Genomic DNA, 21,914 nt, shown 5'->3' with positions numbered 1-21,914 from the left:
TTCTTAGCTAATGTCATTACAGAATTGATTTGAACTGTTCTTTTCTGCCTAACAGCTTTCAGGCTGACCGTCTGAGGTCACATTTGCATTTAAGTCAAGCGTAAGATGCATACTTTCTTCTTCAATGTAAACACATAGGATATGAAATACATAACCCGGTCCTTTCTTTCCTTTAATTTGTCTGGTTACATAAAAGCTATTGAATATCTTTATTTGATGTATGTGCTGTGCTGTGTGTAAGAATTTGTTTCTGAGGGTAAAATATAATCAGTTTACAAGACCTTAAAATTGATACTCTCCCGACATTATGTTTCATAGCATTGGATTTTTAAGTCAGTTCTTTTTAACAAGATTTGCTTTATTTAGTATAAGGAATATAAGGAAAAATTAGTGCACACTACTGCTTAACCATCCCATTTCAGTTATCAGGAAGTTTAATAATTGATAATTCTTCTGTCAATGAAAGATCACATTTAATATGTCATATCAATCCTTTCTGTTTCTCATCTTGACACTAGAAAAGTGGACATATCCCTATTAAGTTCCATATAAGAATGGATGCTTTTAGTGTTTGTATAACATGAAGTGATTTCATTATATGGGATGACTCAAATACTTCACTTGCTTTCTTAGTGTCCTTAGTAGTTGGCCTGGAATGTGATGCGATGATTTCAGTTAAAGGGATAAATAAGGCAAAACCAGAGTTTCATCTGCATAGTGCAGTAAACAATTATCACTTATGACAGTGCAATAGACCTTTGTTTCCAATTTATCATATATTTTTGAAGACAGAGTTCACGTGGTATGGACAATGCCTGTAGAGACATTATTGTTCATAAAGAATATAATTAAAAATAGGTGGGCCAACTTAATTACCAAAATTTTTTTCTTGTGTCATAGATCATAATTTGACTGTCTAGTCAGTTGAATTTACTGGGGTTTGGCATGTTTACTTCAAAAATGTACTATAACATCTTTGCAGAGAAGCTGTATTGGTGTACTGAAAATTTATTGTACATCTAGGATTAGAAGTTGCTGTAGTGGGAAGCAGAAATATTTTGAAAATATACCACAGAGAGTGCAATTACACGTTTCATATGATGCACTCTCTTAATAACCTGCTTTTGTTTTTGATGGCACAACCAGGTGCAAAAGTAGGATATTGTAAGAACTGCTTGTAATAGCAGTGGGTAAATTAAGAGGGGGGGATGCATAAATTTTGATTTACACAGCAGCCTGCAAAGCAGGAACCCAATGCTGATTAGACTCCAAGGTTCATCATAGTAAGAAAACAGAGAGGGATAATTGTAGATACATTTCAAAACAATTGTTTTTTTAGGAAGGTCAGTTTAATGCTTTACAATCTTTACATTTGTTACTTCAAATTATGCTGTTATGAAACAAGAAAAAAGGGGTTTATGGACTAATGGATGGATTATAAATCTGGATTTATAGACCCCCATATTGAACTTAATTTGTTTTGGATTTTTGTGTCTTGCTAACTCCCCAAACCAGACTCAGAAAATACGTTAAATATTTTTACAAAACATACTCAGAAGAAACAACACTAGATCTAATAATGTTATATATAATAATAATGTTACATAGTTATAAATTAAATATCACTTTCTTGGCAGATTTTATTACACAGTACTAATCATTAATCTTTATGATAAAATGTTTTCAGTATCCTCTCATTAGGTTTGATGGGAGTAAGTTTTTCATCTGAGCGAAAAAGGTTTCACATGATTATATATATTTTCTGACAACCTGCATGCTAATGATAAATTTTCTTAATAATTGTTATCGGACTTCAAAGCTGTGAAACTAGTGTGTTGATAAATGGTGAATATTAAAACATCTTCATTAGCCAGTCACGTTGAGCCAGAATAAATAGGAATTTTATTCTCAGTACTTCCAGTCTTAAGCAGCTCACTGTCTGACCTTTCTTTCAGATCATAATTTGTGTTGAGTACTGATTAATGTAAAACCACTCTTATCTGCCAAGATATATTTGATTTCACAAGATAACTGTTCCAGTGGTAATTTAAAGAGCCTTAAAATAATCTATGTTATTCTTGTAACTCCTGTGCACTGCACAAGCACCATCTCCACTGAACACTTAAGAAACTTCAAACTAAGAGTAAAACGTACTAAACTACAATGATAACAGCAAATCAGAGCAAACAACTAAGGATCCCAGTCTCCCCAGTGTTCCTAGTGATCTGTTCCCGATTTTGGGGTGCAGGTAGCTTTTGGCAGGGTTTCAGCTATGAAGATTCACAGACCTATTGCAGATGGAAAGGAACAGATTTGTACCTGGGATTTGGTGTTAAGGGGGATGGAAGACAAGAGGAAGAAACTGTTACTGACCAAACAATGAGGTTAAGAGCTGGGGAAAGGTAGGTTTTGACCCTAGTTTCCTCCAGGATGGTTTACTGAGAGCAAGTAAGGAACTCGAAGTTTCAAAATGTCTCTATGTGGCAGGGATTATAATCTGGAGAGGGATTCTGTCTGGTGATGGTCAACCCAAGGGAGGATTTGACAAGCAGCTGGAAAGAATTTGGCAGGGCTGGATGAAAGGGACAGTGAGGTAACAGACTGGGATTAGTGTCTGGAAAAAATAAAACTGGATAAAAAAAACAGAGAAGAGGAAGAGAGAAGGAAATTCTTCACTTCTAGAGCTGGAACAGAGCATGTTACAGTCTATTCCTGCTTTTGTTCCATGAGATCACCTGGCAGAGCAGTTAAGTGTCCAGAGTCAGTGTAATACCCATGGCAGAAGTACTATTTTTCATTTGCCTTCTGTTTTAAACTAGAAAATTGGAAAGAAATATTATGCCAATATTAAATATTTTAGGTTGCAAAGCCAAGTGCTCAAACAGGAAATTAAAGTTGTTTGCCTAGTCCTAATGCGAATGTATCAGATGGAAGTCTTTAATTATTTAATTTAATTGTGCCTACATGACATTTTCCCCACAAAACCTGCTACTTATTTATGAAATGGGTATATATCCTTTGGAGATTACATGGGCATTTTGTAGTAATGAATGCTTTATCTCTGAGACAACTAGCTGTAGTTTTTCCTTCATGGTTTAATTTTGCTCTGCTTTTCTTCAGCATCAGCAAAATATAAATAATAGTAACCTATCACATATTGAATGTTATGAAAATAAATATATTACTGGCTGTCTGATAGTCATGACAGAAAGATCTTAGAAAAATTACCAATTCTGTTTTAATAACATTTTTAATTAATGTGTGGTAAATAAATCATGTGTTGAACAAAGAGAGTAATACTGAAAATACCAAATAGCTACTCATTAAGGAGTTTCCAATCTGTGAACTGAAGGAGGAAGGGACCCAATGGAAAAATAATGTGTGTTATTATGCAATTTAAAAAAATGCATTATACAAAGGCAACTTTAATTCTGGCATTTGCTGTTTGGTTTCTTGACATAATTTTGGGGATAATTTATGGAATAGCTATTTAAATCTTGCCCTAAGAGTTATAAGATATTTGGTTTTAATTTCACTGATTTGAGACATCCTTTGTTGGTACTGATATTATTTTATAAATAGCAAATTGCTGCATTAGTGTTTTCTAGAGAAAAGATACTGATTAGAAACTACATTAAATCTATTGCTCTGAATGTCTCAGACTGGATTTTTTTTCCTTCTTTTTTAAGAGGGAAAAAAGAAGAATAATGCTATCTAGAAGCAGCTTAAATCTTGTGGGAGGCATCTAGAAAACCAGTGATGTCCTAGTAGGGGAGGGGAACCTTATTTCCAGGGTACAGATGATTTCTCTGAGTAGGTGCAAATCTGCTGTGAAATCTGACAGATTTATGTGGCTTTAGGACGTTGGCTTGTATAACTTATTATCAAAGTAGAAAAGTTATAATGTCCCTATACCTGCAGGTATGTTCCTGATACTTTTGGTTTTGTTGTGTGAAAAAGTTATTTTATTTCCTTAATTTAGCATAGGTTTATAAGGTATAGGTATTTACCTCTGGTTGCTTTCCTAAGAGCTCTTTCTCTGAATCTATATACTGAGAGGCCAGGAGAAAGGAAAAGTCAAAAGGATGAATTAGTTTTAGTCTTCTAGAGAGGAATCAGTTATGAAAATGTTTCCAAAAGACAAGATTAATTCCCAGTCTGAGCTCCCTGAAGGCGTGCTTTGCCTTCCACTTGTAATGATGAGAAGATATTCATTGCAAGATGGATAAAAAGATGTTCTCCAAAGACTGCATTTTATCTGCCAGTAGTAGGACACAGACAGAAGCATCCATGAAATTAATTATAAAAACATTTCTCAGAAATGTGTAAACATGACACTGGCAGTGATCTCTTTTACACCTCTTGGGTCCTGTGTTTTAACTGTGATTGAATTGAGCTGTCAGATTACATATAGAGTGACAACTCTTTACTAGCTGCAGCTGGATAAATAATGCAAAGAAAATGTTTGCAATCATCTTTTACTATATAAAATAATTTTTCTTATTCTCTTGAACCCCCTTTTGAGTTACAGGTATATTTGTGTGGCAAGAGGTATCACAGATATTTGTGAATGCATAGTTGTAAATTTGCTGCAAATTCACTGTATAGTTGTGAAATATTTGATAATTGACAAACTGAAATGTTCATCTAATATTCTGTCAGCTGCATGCCATTCATCATTCTCTTCCACTGTGGATTATGCTCTTTCATTAGAGATAGAAATAACATTAAAATGTTGGTGGCCAAATTCTAAGAAAGTACTTGGTGATGAAACTGCAGTGCTGGAGTATTTATGAATCAATTTATGATACAACTTTGTGAACTTCTGAGCTTAGATTTATAAAGTTATCCTCCCAAACTCATATTTATGGAGAAAATGAGAAGCCTGAAGTGCATGAAAGTTGTGGATATTTAGTGTTTCTTGAAAACCAGTCCATTAAGGTAGCTGTTTAAAATATGCAGATTAGTACCCTCAGTGTAGGGAGTTGTTTAAAAGATTGACTGTGGCAAGCACTGTTGTTCTACTGACAATAGTGGAGCTGTCACATTGTTTTCATGCTACTCTTTTTTGTAGTGTTGCCTATTATTTTATATTTTAATGCCTCCATTGCTAATTCATATCCTTGAATGTTTACCTAGTTCAGGTCAGTACATCAGAATTATTATTTCTAATAGAACTAGTTTGATATTCCGTTGCCCTGTCCAGACTTGTTCTCCACTTATTTTTGAGCTTATTGGAGGGGAGGAGGAAATGCCTAAAATAGTAGTTACAATAAAATGCCTGTGAAATATTTTTAAAGGCTACAGCACTCTGCTTGTCCATATCTGATGAATTTAAAAAATTGATGAGAATACTCAGTAGTGAAAAAAAAAGTTATATAATTCCCAGTGATTAATAAAACATCTTGTTTTCTAAACAAACAAGAAGACATATTGCAATGCTGAAATAGATACATGTTGCATTTTCAGATCTATGTATTTTAAATTCCACTGTTACCAATGTTCAAAATAACTATCAATATTTCTAAAGTCTGTCAAAATTTATTCCACTGTTAAACACAATAGAGATTCTGTAACATTTTACAAACAAATGGAGAAAGTATTTTTTAATTTTACTTTTGAAGTCATACTTTTATATCTGTTTGTCACTATGTGAATTGTGACTTGATTGGGAAAAGTTTATGAGAATGTCCGTTTGATCTTAAGATCAGCTCTATCTTTTTAAGGTGAGCTGATATTTTTGCCGAGTGTTCTTAGAAATATACTGTGAATTTTCAAGTGATCTCGTCCTTCAGATTCTCACTATGTCTTCTTGTTTCCTTATAGCTCTGTCAGCACTTTTCTCCTCCTTTCCATATTCTGCTTAAAATGGCCTATTGGTCTGACATATTGATCCCACTTGGTCCCATGACTAATATTGATTTTATTCTCAATGGGACCATAGCCTGTCATCAAACTTACTTTTTCTTTCATATCAAGATGATGTTTGATTGGCTTATTTGACACTAGAAGGCAACTGTGCTTGGTTATGATCAATACACTTGTATTCTCTGTTCCTTATCATTCTCAGCAAGACTACATTAGCAAATGAACCGTGAAAATGCTTCAACTACCTGTCAAGCAGTGGGAAAATCTTACTCCTGTTGTTAGGCAATGTGTAGGTACTCTGTTGGGCTCTTTATTAGAAATTGGACTACTATTCTTGTGGTACAAGTCTAGTATGACAGAAAATTAAAGTACAGCAGATTTTCAGCTAAAGACATATTATGTTTCAGTGTTTTGTTTACTTTGTCTTATCTGCATGGAGACACTTGGGAAAGTTGGTCCAAATTAACTGCAAAAATAATACTAGTTAAACTATGTTAAACATGTTCGTGAATCCTCTTATTCAGAATTAAGGTGGCCTTAATTCTATTTATTAAGAATTTTCTCTTTCATTCTGAATAAGGATAGCCATACAAAATGTTAGTACAGTTTAACTAGTCTCCTGCAAAGTCCCATTTTAATTAATTTGGATTAATTCATCAGTATTCCTATTTAGATATGTCTTTTTCAGTGATATTCACATTATCACCAGTAGTTCAGATACAGCCTCTTTCATGCTGGTGGATATTCAGTGGTATGAGAAGTAGTAAGAAGTCAAAGAAGGTATTATCTGAAAGAAGTGTTTTCCATTAGTCTTTGATGCATAATACAAAATATGCACTCTGTAACTTACAGTGTTGTGTCAAAGATAAAAAGTCTGTGTTACTTTTAAAGCTGTAGTTAGTGCTATAAGACACCCCCAGTGTGCCTTTGTGTGTATAGTGAACTGACATCATGTACATACATTCTTTTAATTTAGTTTTTTTAATTGGGAGCTTTGCAGGTAGCCAAGTGATTGCTGCATGCTTGGGGGAACTGATACTGTGGCTGTCATTGCCACTACCACAATTATGTAAATAAGTACAGGGAGAATCGGAAAACCTTTTCCCATATTTTCCTGGGTGAAAGGTATGTAATTTAGTTTTTTAATATGAGTAAATCTAGCAAAGAACAGTGAAAAATAAGAGAGGGGATAAAGGAATAAGAGCTAAAGTTTGAAAGTAGGTACCACTACAAGTTCTTGTTAAGATGACAAAAGGAGCAGAACAATTTATTCCACTTTCCTCAGTTCCATTGAGTCAAGAATTAGATCATAAATAAGAAGTTTGCACTTTAATGAAAAAAAAAATTTTTTTTGTTTCTCCCCAGTCAAATACCTCGGGCTACTGTATATTTCTGAGTTAACAAAGTTATGGAACATTGTTTTTTCATACTGTTGTTTAATCTGGCCTTCCTACATATGTGACAGGTGACACTGCATTTTACACCGAGGAACTACTCTTTGGATAAAGAAATACTATTCCTTTCCCTGATTTTATTTCCCTCTGACAATTTTAGACTCTATCTCCTGTATCTAATTCTGACAGATGACTCTAATATAAATGTAGGTACATACATTTTTCTATTACCAGACATGAGAATGGGATTACTCAAGGCATTAAGGCATTAATATCATATCTGAAGGTGTGAGTTCATTATTTTTAACCAATTACATCCAAAGAACAAGCAAAGATGTTTCCTATCTGAAGCAATTTTAGAAGGAAATATACATCTTTAAAATAAGTTCTTCGATTTTGTTTCAGAGTTATCCCTTTATTTCTGTAATTATTTCAAAGAAGTGTTATTCTATGTTTGATAATTCCAGTAACTGTTTCATGTATGGTGCAAAGTCTTGCATTTACCTGATACATTAAGGAATACCAAACTAGATTTCTTAGCAGTGACTCACTTTTCTTTAAATTTGTGTGAATGAAACTTCAGATGAGCTGAAGGACGGGAGAAATTTTGGAACCAGAACTGTCTTACCTCTGTAGCAGAATGCCTGTCACATCTTTTAGCTTTCCTGTAAACCACTTGCTGGGGTCACCTGCAACTGTATTCTTTCTACATAGTCGCTAGCGTGCTGTGCTGTGAGGAAGGTTAGCAAACACATGCTACTCTTTAAGCTGTAGCTCAGGTGTAGTAGTAGCATTTACTGCTTTGGTTACAGAGAAGGAGCAGAAGCATTTCGGTATTATTTTTGGAATTAGATTTCTGCATGAATGTGGGAGTTCTAGAAGACACTGTCTCCCCACTCGTCAAAATTTGTTTTCCCATAATATGAATACATAAGGAAAATTGCACATAGTCATCAAGTTATTCCTTGTAAAATGTGGTGTTTCCTCTCGTTAAGGAATAGAAAAATCTTTTAAATGTCATGGTTTTTTTCTTAAGTGTGTTGACTTGCTATTGTTTTCATTTGAGAAACACTGGATTTGTGGATTTCTAAGCTCCAACTATTTTGCATTTGTATATTAGTAGTGCCTGCCATTATCAGTTATTTTTCCTTGCAAATGCTGGCTCTAAAAAAAAAGCCTAAACCACATTTTAAAATTTAGAATTATATTTTAAAAGGTATTTGTGTCTTCCTATATTTGCATAGTAAAAGGGGAGTAGTCAGTGGCCTTTTCTATATGTCACTGGTTTGTGTGTGCAGTCATGGTAAATGTGTAAATAAGATGAATGTATATGTGCTTGTGCTAGCAAGTTTCTAGTTAAAAAAAAAAATCCATCCATGATTATGAGACTCATGATGGTTTTTTGAATAAGCAGCCTAAGTATCATGTTTATAATTTTTCTCTTAGTAAGGAATAGACTCTATGATATTATACTACTTGAAATTCTACATTGAAACTAAAACCACAGTAAATTTTCACACACAAATCACCAAATCCAACAGTTTACAATCTTAGAGTGTTTTCATATCATTAAACTATTAGACCAACTTTTATTTTTGCATAATGAACAGATGTGAGAAACTAGTGTATTTGTCTTCATTGAAATCAGTGCCATTTCTACTTAGGCTTCTTAGAAGTAAATTACTTCACGAATATTAACCATCAACTAATTAAGATGTACTTAATTAAATGCAAATGCTACTTAGCAAAAGCAATTGAGAGAAAGGCATGTGATTAGGGAATTAGCAACTGATTTAACACTTGGAGCTACCAGCTAGGTACCTAAGCAATAGGCATGAATGCAGAAACTTCACTTGACAATAATATAAGGGAAGAATGCACCATTTTTTCACATTGTGTATGTTGCAAAACTTCATGAAATAGGATATATTGAGAATATAAATTGTATGTTAATGTTTCTTTATGCACAATAGTTGGAGAGATTAAAAATTATTCAAAATGTTGAAAATTTATCTACCTAATTCATGCAGAGATATTTTTTGACAACTGGTCATTTCGGAACTGGTACTGAAAGTAATTACATATAAGGTAACATAGTGTTGCTACTGTTTTCAAGGACACTGATATTTTACCAACCTTAACACTTATGTTGACAGCCTTTATCTCTGGAGCAGATATGAATAAACACTGTCAAGATGTTATGAAGGCTGCTGGGATTAATAAAACATTTACAGTTTCCTAATGTCTATCAAAATACGTGTTATATACAAGTATTGAACAGATTCAAGAGCAAAAATTAGTTTGTCAGTCAGATACTGTTGCCCATGCTGCTTTTTTTTTCCTCCAAATACTCTTAAGATTGTTGGGTTAAACAAGATGGTAAATGATATATTGCATGTAAATATTACTGTTTCCCCTTTCTGTGGCTTATTTGATTAGGTTTTCAAAGATTATCTTCTAAGTTCTCCTACTGAAAAATCTGGGTCAGCCTTCTGCAGTTGTGTATGCATTTTAATTAGAGACATGTGCTATGAGAAAGACAGCTTTCCTCAGGGAGTTTCTCTTGTGTAAGAAAACAAAACACAACCAAACAACAAAACAAATAGAATTGCCAAAAAAAGAATCAGTCATGGTATGAGACTGAATCTAATCAACAGTTCTGATAAAGGTGAAGAAAATTTAGGAGGTTTGAGGAAGGCAGATCATAAGTGCATAATTATGCAAAAGGACAGAAGTTGAGTGAGTATTATGAGTATATTTTTTCCTATGCATAGTTCACAACATAGTTCTCTACCTCTTCTGATCACTGAAGAAAGAAAAATCCATACTACTGCTGCAGGACCGTAGTTTGGAAGGAAGTGTCAATTTGCTGTGACAGTTCATGCTAGGCAGGCAGGATTTTTCCTTTTATAGTGAATTTTGGGGACTGGTAACTGCTTAATTATTTGAAAGAAATGCAATAGTATTAAAAAGGAAAATGATAATGTAAGTTTATCCTGGTGATTGATTACTATCTGCTTATTAGCAGAAATAAGGTGTCCTAGCTTCTGAAAAATATATGGGTTTTGATAAATTTAATAACTTTTCTGTAATGTGATGAATTTCCCATTTTGTGTTAGACTAATTTGGTAGGGTGTAGATAAGGTTATTACTAATGAAAGTCTAGTATAAAACTTCAAATGTGGATCAGTTTGTAAGTTTTCCCTTATTTCTGTGGTTTTCTTCAAGACTTTTTAAATTTTCTTTAGAATAATGACAGTTAAATTCGTTAAAGCTTTTCTCTGTTCTTACAGTCTAGTAGTAACGTTCTTGTAACTTTGAGGCAATGAGATTTTAGACTGATATTTTCTTGTTATTTTCTAACTGGAATTATAGTTAAAACATACATTTAGACACTTCAGAATTGTACGATTTTTTTTTTTAAAGCATTTCCCCATCTTCTAGTCAAACTATCTTTTTATATCAACAAAAAATGAAAATTGTAACATGCAAACCTTTTAGTGGAGGAGCATATGCTTTACTACTTTGAGTACAGAAAGTGGTGAAAGTTAGTTCCATATGAAAAACAGATCTGAGCACATACCACAGATCTGGTTTTACTAAGTTTTGAATATAGACAGGCATATTTTGTTCTTAATGGGCAGAGTCCACACAGCAACTTTGGCTCCTCAGCAAGGCTGAGGAAGTTGTTCAACATGTTTGAAGACTGACAAGGGAGGAATGTATATGGGAAACTGCATGGGAATTCAAGATAAAGAACAGTCTCATTGGCCATTTCAGCCTTTACAACCCGTACAAGAGGCAGTGAAATACTTTCCTGCTGATTGTTTTTCTATACAGAGAAGGAAGGAAACAGTAAATGGCAACCAGCACAGCTCACAAATTTTAACACTGTGTGAACTAACTGCATTTTTTTCCTTCCACCTCTATGCTTAGAAGCATTACTGAAGGCAGTTAAATAATAACCACCTCTTTTTCACCCATAAACACCAAGTGCTTTAAAAATTGAGCTCTGGTGTGCCTTACTGAGTATTTCAGGTGCCCAGCAGTTTTCAACTGGATGACACATTGTCTGCCTTCTTTTTAGCTTCACTAGGGAGACAAGAAAATGGGTAAGAAAGTCATTAGCTGAGGTGATGCCTATAACTGATATAGTGGCATACATACAACAGAGTATACCCTAGTATATATAAACATTACATCTAGATCATGCAGTGCTCTGAACTGTCAGTCTTGTCCATCCTTTTGTATTTTTACATCCTCATTTTATATATGCAGTTTCAAAAACAGTTGAATGATGCTCTGTATTTTCCTGTGGTCTGTTGTACTTAAAAGCAGACTATTATATGTGGCTACCAGAAGCCACAAAAAGAAACTATTGGCATAACTGAGCCTTCTTATTTTTATTTTTTTCTTAGAGTTGCAGATATACTAGTAAATTTGAACACATTCAATTAAGCAATACAGAGTCTGAAGTTTATATTTTTAGCATTTAGGCTCAGTTGGTGTCAGTACTTCTTTTATGAACTTTAAAATATAACTGCAAGATTTGTTTTACCACTATGTGATATTCCTGTCCTTTACTGCTTACCCAGGCACTTAAAAAATAATGTTCAGTATTAATGTTCAAAGCGGTCTCTTGATTTGATCCCATTTATTGTGATTTTATCGTCAATTTTTTACTTAGTTAATATCAGGTTATAGTTCAGCCTTTCAGAGACTATAGCTGTTTTCTAGGTATGGGACTGAGACCATGTTCACTGCCTTATTACATAGGACTCCAGCAGCAATTTTATTTTATGTTGCTATTTTTTTAGTTGTTCTCTAAGCCTCATTGAATCTTGCAGTGATTTTACTGATCATTTTAAGGCTTTAAAAGAAACTTACCCTCTGTTAAGCACTTGCCTTTCCATTTACTACAGGTCAGAATTTGACAGCAATTTTTTACTGTGCACTGAAGCATGTATCACATTAAAAAATGCACAGTAAGCAAGAGGGTTTCCTTACCATGTCTCTCTAGTGATACCAGCTCTGGGAATGCTTTCCACTGGAAAGATCTTAAAACATTTTACAAGAAATGTAAATATCAGACACATTTTACAAATGAGTAAACAAAAGCACAAAGGAGTGATGTGATTTAACTACATTAAACACGGAATGTAGGTCTTCTGCAGCCTAGCCCAACCTTGAGCATCTAGACCAAGTTTTCAGACCATACCTGCTTTGTGAATGTAATAAAACAAGAATGGTGATACGAATACAGACTTGATACTTGTGAACAGTTAGCCAGTTCCTCCTGCATGCTATTCACCTCTCTAATCTGTAAAAATTTGCCTATTCAGTAGGGGGGTGGGGTTTTTTCCTTGGTTCATTTGGTGGTTGTTTATTTTAAAGCAATTAAGCAGTTCAGTAGTTCACTAGTGGCTTTGGTGTGTGCAAGCATACTATAAGGTCTTCACACTAAGAAGGCAGCCACAAGGACATTTTAATGTATTGACACACTTCGCTGATTGTCTAGCTGGATCCAGCATAACAGTTCAAGGAAGAGATTTAGATTTGAAAGGCTCTCTCCTTGGCACTCTTTACTGATGACACAAATCTGTTAAAAACCCCAGCAAAGGTTTAAAAACTTTTTGACATTTTAAATCCTTGAAAAAGAAAACCTTTTTTGTCTCCTTCCATTTCTACATGCAGTCACTCCCTCCAGTGTGGTTTGGAGAATTTAGCCCAAAATGTGCATCTGTTATGTGAGAGAAATACCATTCAACTATATAGGCCCTGTTTCTGAACATGGACTATTGCTAGATTCCAGATTTTAATGAACAAATCAACTGATAAATGGTGAAGAGTTTTCTTGATAGAAATGTCATCTTCTGTTTTACTCTTTTTGCTTTTTGTCATTCTGCTGCTTAGAGTGTAAGTAACTCAGGGCAGAGGCCTTTGAGTTGAGTTGAATTCTCTCTTAAACTCTTGTGTAACATAAATGTATACCTATGAAGTTCAAATAAAATATGACTACACATGACAAACTTTTTCAAATGGGACTTTTTCTAAGTGGCTTTAGTCTTTACATTGGCATTGTTCCCAGCCTATGGTTGAATGGTTCCTGGTAGCTGACTACACAATGCACTTTAAAGAGAAAGGCAACAAAGGTCAAGTTGTTCATAAAACCATTAGTGAAATGTCAGAAACTATTCAGTCTAAATAAAATATTTCCCTGAAGATAAGTACCCATTATAAAACATTCCTTCCAACTACATTTCTATGCTGTTGAATTCATTAGATAAGAAGAATTGGACAGTTGACAAAAACTAAATGCTAATATGGAAAATACATATTTTTATAATATTTTCTCTGTAAAAGCAAAGGATAAAAGAAGGCTTTGATCTTGGGAGAGAATGAATGCTTTTTTTTGTTTGAAATATAAACTTGAACTGAAACTAATTTAACAGAATTTCTCATCATGACCCCAGATTTATCTGAGTTTCAAGTTAATGACACCTTAGTTGACAGGTGATAAATAAACTCAAGATTGTGTTGCATGTTTACACTATGACATACTATACTGTAATAGTAGTATTTCTTGCAAAGTGTGAAAGTGTCCCCACTGGTTTACTTTATTGAGTCTTCTTACCTGAAAATGGAATAATTTTAGAATAAGGTTTTTTAGCTTTTTTTCTATTCTTTGGAAAAGAAGTTTGCAGTCTATTCCTCCATCTCGTCTTTCAACCCAAACACAAGCCATTCTGAAGTAGGCAGGAATACCTTCTGCATTGGTGTCAGGGTGAGATGACCTGTGATATAAGAAGCAATTGATGCAAAAATTGAGTCCAATGAGGGAAGTAGAACTTCATGTGGGAGATCTATGAAGCCTTTGGTAGAGCTCAAATTTGTATTTTTAATATGGGAAAATACAGCTATTGGGCCTGGCTTGATCTCAAAGGTCTTTATAATTCAGATGACTATGACTACTTTAGGCTATTTTAAAAGCATGAGCTGCAGGACTTCCCCTGGCTTGCAGAGCCAAGGAAGATTGATGTTTGCAGTTCTGTTGTGCCTAAAGATTCTGTATGAATAAAATATTTGATACTGGTTAAAGGGTTATAAAATTGGATGGATGGCCCTCATCTTTTCCTCTTCTATAAAGAATTTGATCATTAATAGTTCTGGGACTCATGATATGTCACTAGTACTAAAGAACCTCCTATTTTCAGGAACTCAGTTTATCAGAGATTCTTATCTGAGAGATTTGAAGACTGTAGACCTTGAATGACAAAAATTAGTTTCTGTTTAGATTAGTGTTTGCTTCATTTTATTATTATTCTGTTAGGCAATAAAGACTTAACTGGGTAAAGCAATGTTTATAGATCTTGGGCTTCATTTACAGCATTCACAGTTCTTACTGAATTAGCTTTTCAGAATCCAGGTGGTAGTTATTAACACTGGCTGATGTCTTTATCATTAAATTATAGAGTATTTAATGATTATTTCTAACTAATGTTTTGTTGCATTGAAGACATATTCATTGCAAATCTTCATGAGACACTGTTTTGCTGACATTAGCTAATAAAAAAAGGGTTGATGTAATGGATCATAGCAAGTGAAGTGCTATAGACACTCTTGTTCAGTCCTATTGAGATCACATACACTTCAATAACATTTCAGTAGATGAATCATAATTCAACAGAAGGTTTTATGCCCTAGTACGGCAAGGATCATATAGCAGAAAAGGCATTCAGATGCTTTGAAATGTTATGCTTTTCAGAAAATGAAAAAAACCAACCAACCAAACAAACCAAACCAAACCAAAACAAAAAAAGGTTTCCAGTTTACAAACAAACTGGCTCTTTCCATGCCTTGATTGTACATGATTAACAGGGTCTCCGAAGTCCAGTGTGTTCTTAGATGCAACTTTTTCAGTTCCTTGAAACTGGCATTACATATTGGGATACTGCTCAGTTCCTGGTGCTTTTCATTGCAAGCAGTTTCTGTAATTGTTTTTTTGTGATAACAATTCTAAAACAGTGAATCCAAATCCCTTCCTCCTTAGTTCATTTTTTCCATCATGTGCTCCCAAGTGAAGATTTATCCTGATGCTTTTGTTCACTGTCAGTGAGACTTACTGACCTCAGAATATGTGGTCATTCGTTCATTCCTCACTTAATGGATATTAACTGATTTGATCAGGAAATCATGTGTCACCTTACAAAACTAACTACTTTGAGATTAGGGTGCTGTTCAGACAGCTCTCAGATGCAGTGCTCCCACAGTTTCCTTACTGAAAACAAAAGCAGCCCTGATACTTAAACACTAGCTAGTATTTCATGAAACCATTTGTACCAGCCTGGATCTTTTTTATTATAATAAAATGGGTACACTGATGTAACAGAATACATAGATCTTTTTATACTTCTATGACACAAAGGTTGATGTGTTACTGGTTTGCTAACAAATGAAGATCTTTCTAACCAAAGAACACACTGACTGCAGGTTACTGCAACTCTCTTCATCTTTTGATGTATACCTGCAATACAGAGGATGAATTGTGGATTATAAAACTGGCTAAGCTGTAAGTTAGACTACTTTTCCCCTTCTCCCACAAATGCGGATGAAGACTAGGTGATTACTGTACGTGCATTTTCATGTACACAGTTTTCCATAGGTGTGTTATATTCTCTGTTACTCACATTAGGATTTTCTGTGGAAACAGATATGTATTAACAAAATGAAAGCCTAATGACCACCCAGGCTGACATTCACTTCAGCAAAATATCAAATTAAACTAGCATTAACCATGTTCTTCTAGAATCAAGGCAGAGGAGACAAGTCATTTTAATAAAAAATCTATTTATCTTGTTTATATAGAAGAAGAGAATCTAATTTATTTGTGCACCCATCTGGACTAGATTGCTCATTTTAAGTTAATTTAACAAATGATCGACTACTGCTGGCCTTTTCTTTCCCAGGAGAAGAGGTTGACAGACAGCTGTGTAGAGATGCTATCTACCCAATCCCGGTTGTCTGCGAAGCTCCATGCCCAAAGGACTGTGTGCTCAGCATGTGGTCTGCATGGTCCTCCTGCTCACACACCTGCTCCGGCAAAACCACAGAAGGGAAGCAGATGCGTGCCCGCTCCATTCTGGCATATGCAGGTGAAGGTAAGGTCGCATGCTCTTGCAAACTCTTGTTTGATTGTGAATTCTCGACAGTCTTTGTAATGTCAAAGTAATTTCTTGATCGACAGAAACTAATTATTAGATGAAGTTGTGGTTTTCTAAATACAGAAAAATCATTTAAATGCTTATCCTACATTTACTCATGGTGCCTAAAGCTGTTTTGAAGATGAGATTTTGTTTACTTCAGTTAATTTTGCTATTTTTTATTATTCTTCACAATGTTATTGTTTTGATTTCAAATATTTGGGTTTCTCATTTTCTATTAAAATTAAACCATGTAAATGTTTTATCCTGTGCAGACCTCTGTGAAAGATATTTATAGAGGATTGTTAGTAACCCTAATTTAGGTCCACTTTGGAAGAATAGAAGTATAAATACTGAAAAGATGAGATTTTTAATGTATTCAAATGCTAACAAATGGCTTTTGTAGCTTCTTAGCTCAAATTGGTAACAAATGTTACCCCATGAATGGTTTCCGTTCATGCAAAGGATCCTTGCGGAATGTCTGCAGCAAATGCAAAGAGAAGACACAGCTGGAATATTAAAGGAGAAGAAGAAAGGGGTTTTAGATATAGGTTCAAGTCTATTCTTTGATGATTTTCCATGCTTCCTATAACTGTTTTTGTTTTTTTCTTAAGTATTTTGGGGGGTAATAGAGCAAGTGTATTCTATATGTAACATGGTTCTAAAATGGCTACATCAGGTATGCACGGGTCCAACTGGTAAAATGCCTTGTTCAACACTGGAAGCACGGAGACACAGCCACTGAAGAGTTCTTGGAAATGTTCACACACGTGTATTAATGACAGTAAAGCTAAATGCCTTCAATATAAAAGGATTATGTGCATGGTTTAGTTCTTCTTTAAACCCGTAAAGCATTTTATTACTTCAAGTTAAGATGAAACTTAGCTGAAAAGTGAAGGCTGTAAGGTATGGAAGTAGTGAAACAGAATATCCATTTTGAGAAATGGAAAAAGAAAGGGGCGGGCTTCATCATGTAGCAAAACACTTTTCTGCTTGCAAACACAGTTAACTTAATTGTTAAAAGTGTACTGTGTATTTGACAGAATTTGGGTAATTGTAATAAAAAAATAAAAATAAAAATATCAGAGCAGACACTTTTAGCCTTTTCCCTGAAAGGGATCTTTGCTAGAAGAGGAAATCAGAACTACATTCATTTTGGTGGGTGATTCAAATAATAAATTACTTAGATGGATCTATGTAACAAAGCAGAAATGCTCTTGAAATAAGAAACAAAATTGGGTTTATGTTGTCCCTTTTTTTATAGTGTGTCAAATGAACTAATTTTGAGGAAAACACAGAGCCATGTTTTCATATGATAATTCAAATAAACATATATTTGTGTGATTCTTGCTTTTCCATGTAGGTCAAGTTAATAGATTTTCAATATGCTTATGCAGTTTTACCGGAGACAGAAATTTAGCATCCTGACAAGCATGCCACAGAAGCAAAAACCTAAATTACTCTAGAAAATTATTCCACTTTCTTGTGCTTCTTTTTAAAAAGTACTCATTTTATTCTGACTTTGATACTTAACACAATTTAGGATAATTTACAAGGCTGCAGATGCAGCAAAGCAGTTAAGCATAGCCTGGATTTCAGGTATGTGAATTTTGTTTATGTCTGTTGTGCAATGATTAGAAACAGCACTGAGTGATCACAAAGACTGACAGGTCTCAAACCACACAGGTAATAGTGAAGAGATCCCTAAACTACTGCTGAGAAAGCTAACTCATTACCTAGACTCTGAAGTGCTTGAGCTTTGCTTGAACACTGGCATCTTTACCACTACTCCACTATGAGGTTATTATGTGCCTTTTTTAAGGATATGTCTGCCTAGTTATAGCAATTCACTCACATCTTTGTCAGGAATCTTCAAGATCATGCTCCTCTGCACTCTGTACAAACTCCAGAGAATAAAAATATATTTAAAAAAACCGAAAGAACCTTCCAAGAATTAGCCTGTCATTACAACCCTACCTGGAAGGTACTTTTCACTTTTGCTTGTAATATATTCAAAATGTATCAGTTTAGCTTTTATTTTTTATGTTTCACTGAAATTAGAGTTATTGTCACTTTTCTCCTCATATGTCTCTTATGCCTTTTAGTCATTTGCTGCATGACAAATGGCTGAATGACTTTTCACCTCCATAATTGTGTGATAGAGATTAGCTGTGTTCCCAAAACATAAAACACTGATTCTGTAGTTGGTGCTGAGAGGTCATTTTATGTTCTGGGGGAACAGAATATATTCATAGAATCATAGAACAGTTTGAGTTGGAATGGACCTTAAAGATCGTCTAGTTCCACCCCCCCTGCCATGGGCAGGGACACCTCCCACCAGACCAGGTTGCTCACAGCCCCGTCCAACCTGGCCTGGAACACTGCCAGGGAGGGGGCAGCCACAGCTTCTCTGGGAAACCTGTGCCAGTGTCTCACCAACCTCACAGTGAAAAACTTATTCCTTCCATCTAATCTAAATCTACCATCTTTCAAGTTTTAAACCATTCCCCCTTGTCCTATCACTACATACCCTTGTAAAATGTCCCTCCCTATCTTTCCTGTAGCCTCCTTTAGGTACTGGAAGGCTGGTATAAGGTCTCCCCAGAGATTTCTCCAGGCTGAACAACCTCAACTCTCTCAGCCTGTCCTCATAAGGAAGGTGCTCCAGCCCCCTCATCATCTTCGTGGCCTCCTCTGGACTCTCTCCAGCAGGTCCATGTCATTCTTATGTTGGGCGCCCCAGAGCTGAACACAGTACTCCAGGTGGGGTCTCACGAGAGCGGAGAAGGGGGGGAGAATCACCTCCCTTGACCTGCTGGCCTTGCTTCTTTTAATGTGGCCCAGGATACAGCTGGCTGTCTGGGTTGTGAGCACACATTGCTGGGTCATGTTGAGCTTCTCATCAACCAACACCCCCAAGTCCTTCTCCTCAGGGCTGCTCTCAGTCCATTCTCCACCCAGCCTGTATTTGTGCTTGGGATTGCCCTGACCCGTGTGCAGGACCTTGCACTTGGCCTTGTTGAACTTCATGAGGTTCACACGGTCCCACCTCTCCAGCCTGTCCAGGTCCCTCTCGATGGCACATCCCTTCCCTCACCAGGTGTCATCAGCAAACTTGCTGAGAGTGCACTCAATCCCACTGCCCATGTCACCAACAAAGATGTTAAACAGCGCTGGTTCCAGTACCGACCCCTGAGGATTGCCACTTGTCACTACTCACCACCTGGACATCAAGCCATTGACCACAGCTCTTTGAGTGCAACCATCCAGCCAATTCCTCATCCTCTGAGTGCTCCATCCATCAAATCCATGTCTTTCCAATTTAGAGACAAGTATGTCATGTGGGACAGTGTCAAACGTTTTGCACAAGTCCACGTAGATGATGTCAGTTGCTCTTCCCTTATCCAACAATGCTGTAACCCCATCGTAGAATGCCATCAGACTTGTCAGGCACAATTTGCTGGACTGCCATGACTTCCCAGATATGATGGGTAGTGGCTTAGGAACTTCATCCACCCTCAGGTCTCACAGATGCATCTCATCAGGGCCCATGGACTTGTGTAACTTCAGGTTTCTTAGGTGGTCTTGAATCTGATCTTCTACAGTGGGCTCTTCATTCTCCCAGTCCCTACCTTTGCCTTCTGTGACCTGGGCGGTGTGGCTTTAGTCCCTGGTGGTGAAGACTGAGGCAAAAGAGTCACTGACTACCTCAGCCTTCTCCATATTCTAGGAGATATGTTCAGATACTGAACATCTGTATTCTGCTGATATAAAAAGGAGGCTCCACATGAACCTTTTTTGTGAAACAAGTTCCAGTTCTATTCAGAGCTTATAAAAGTGCACATTATTGTCAATGAAAACTCTGTAAACATCATGTATAACTAAAAATCCCAATTCTCCTGAATGTAAGACCAGTAATTCCATTTACACATTAAATCTGACTTCTGAAAACACCTATCAGTTTCTGTTCAGGTGAACAGTCCTACAGGTGTTCCTTTTGGGATTTTTGAACCTTTTCTTGAACTGTTGGTGTGAGAGACAGACCAGGTTAGGTAAGGCATTTCATAGTAATTCCTGTATAATATAGCCATGACATTTGAGAGGTTTTGTTCAGATCACAACAGGACAAATATATTGTACATAAATATATACAATTCCAATGATATCAGGATTGTACATTAATTAATGAAAGAATGTGCAAGTTCGATGCCAATCAGTGAATAAGACTAAACTTTTCTTCTAAAATGGTATAAGGAGTCCAGGTTTATCACTGTGAGCCCTTGATCACACGCCTCCTCCTGCTAGTCATGAAGAATTCAGTGTGCCTGGGAACATGAAGGCATTGCAGTCATTACGTACACAAGGAGTATTGCAATCCCTCAGAATAACTGAAGTGCATAATTCTTGTTCATTGGGGTACTTAAACATTAACACCCTACTGAAATTTTTGAGGATCTGTAAATACATAGGAAATGGGTTCTTTTATCTGATTCTCAGGTGACTTCTTATCGAAGTATTGCCTGTGATTGTCCTGTTTCTGTCCTTTTTGAAATAAAAATACTATATTCTGTCATTTTGCCTGTTAGTGACTCTCCATGATAAAGCTATGTCATTTCATATTAAGACCTTTTATTTCTTCTTACTTCCCAGCTATCTACACTGCTGACTTGGTTTGAGGAAACCATCAAGTTAGCATAACTGGCCACTAGGAAACAGCCACAGTATAATCGATTTTCTGGGATGACTTAGAATAGGAATAACTCAGTAGTATTACAATAATTCCTTGGTGACAAGAAGAGCTTCACAGGAAAAAATTGAAGCCATATGTAAATTGCAGTAGAGACAGTTTTCTAGTGAAATGTGGAATATGATTGCTCCTCTAGCACCACACGGACTTCTGCTTGAGCCAGGAGCTGAACTCAGCCATATGCCCTCTCATCAGCATTTCCTCATTCAGGACGACACCTCTTCCATATGTTCAAACCATACACTGAAGTGCGTAACCACACCATACTCAAGCACAGTGTGATTATGCATATCTGGGATGGGTTTATTTACCTGCATTCAGTGGAGAAATAGAGGAGTCTCTTTCCTCAAGATAAAGATATTCTGTGATTTGTGAGATGACTCCATGTGGAAAACGGTGTCACAATAACTGTTTTTTGGTATCTTTTCTGAGATCATTGTCCTCAGCTCGAAGGTTTGAAAGGTGAAGTGATTTATAAATTTACCTGTCTGTGAGCCTGCCTGTAGTGGTAGCTCATTTGTGTCACTGTCAAATACATCTTCATGGTACAGTAAGAAACTCAGGAAAGTCACTGTCTCAAAATATAAAATGACAGCAAAGGACATAATGATGTTACCTGATACATCATATGGTTGTTTTGCTTAAGTCTAGTAAAGTCATCTTATACAGCTCAAACAAACCCTACATTCAACAGAGATAGGATAT

The 21,914-nt window shown here is 35.8% G+C and overlaps 1 protein-coding gene across 4 annotated transcripts in view; it reads left to right on the top strand.

Moving 5' to 3' along the window:
- The window catches only part of THSD7A (thrombospondin type 1 domain containing 7A), a 301,960-nt gene that overhangs the window by 205,713 nt on the left and 74,333 nt on the right, over nucleotides 1–21,914 (top strand). For all 4 annotated transcript variants that reach the window (XM_074900347.1, XM_074900346.1, XM_074900343.1 and 1 more), the window contains exon 10: nucleotides 16,229–16,420. In XM_074900347.1, coding sequence (XP_074756448.1) covers nucleotides 16,229–16,420 — 192 coding nt within the window. The remainder of the gene's footprint in view (nucleotides 1–16,228; nucleotides 16,421–21,914) is intronic.

The sequence above is a fragment of the Athene noctua genome, chromosome 2 (assembly GCF_965140245.1).
Source record: "Athene noctua chromosome 2, bAthNoc1.hap1.1, whole genome shotgun sequence".
In the NCBI taxonomy this organism is placed as follows: Eukaryota; Metazoa; Chordata; class Aves; order Strigiformes; family Strigidae; genus Athene; species Athene noctua.
Note: the sequence above shows the minus strand (reverse complement) of the source record. Positions and strands in the feature narration are given on the sequence as shown.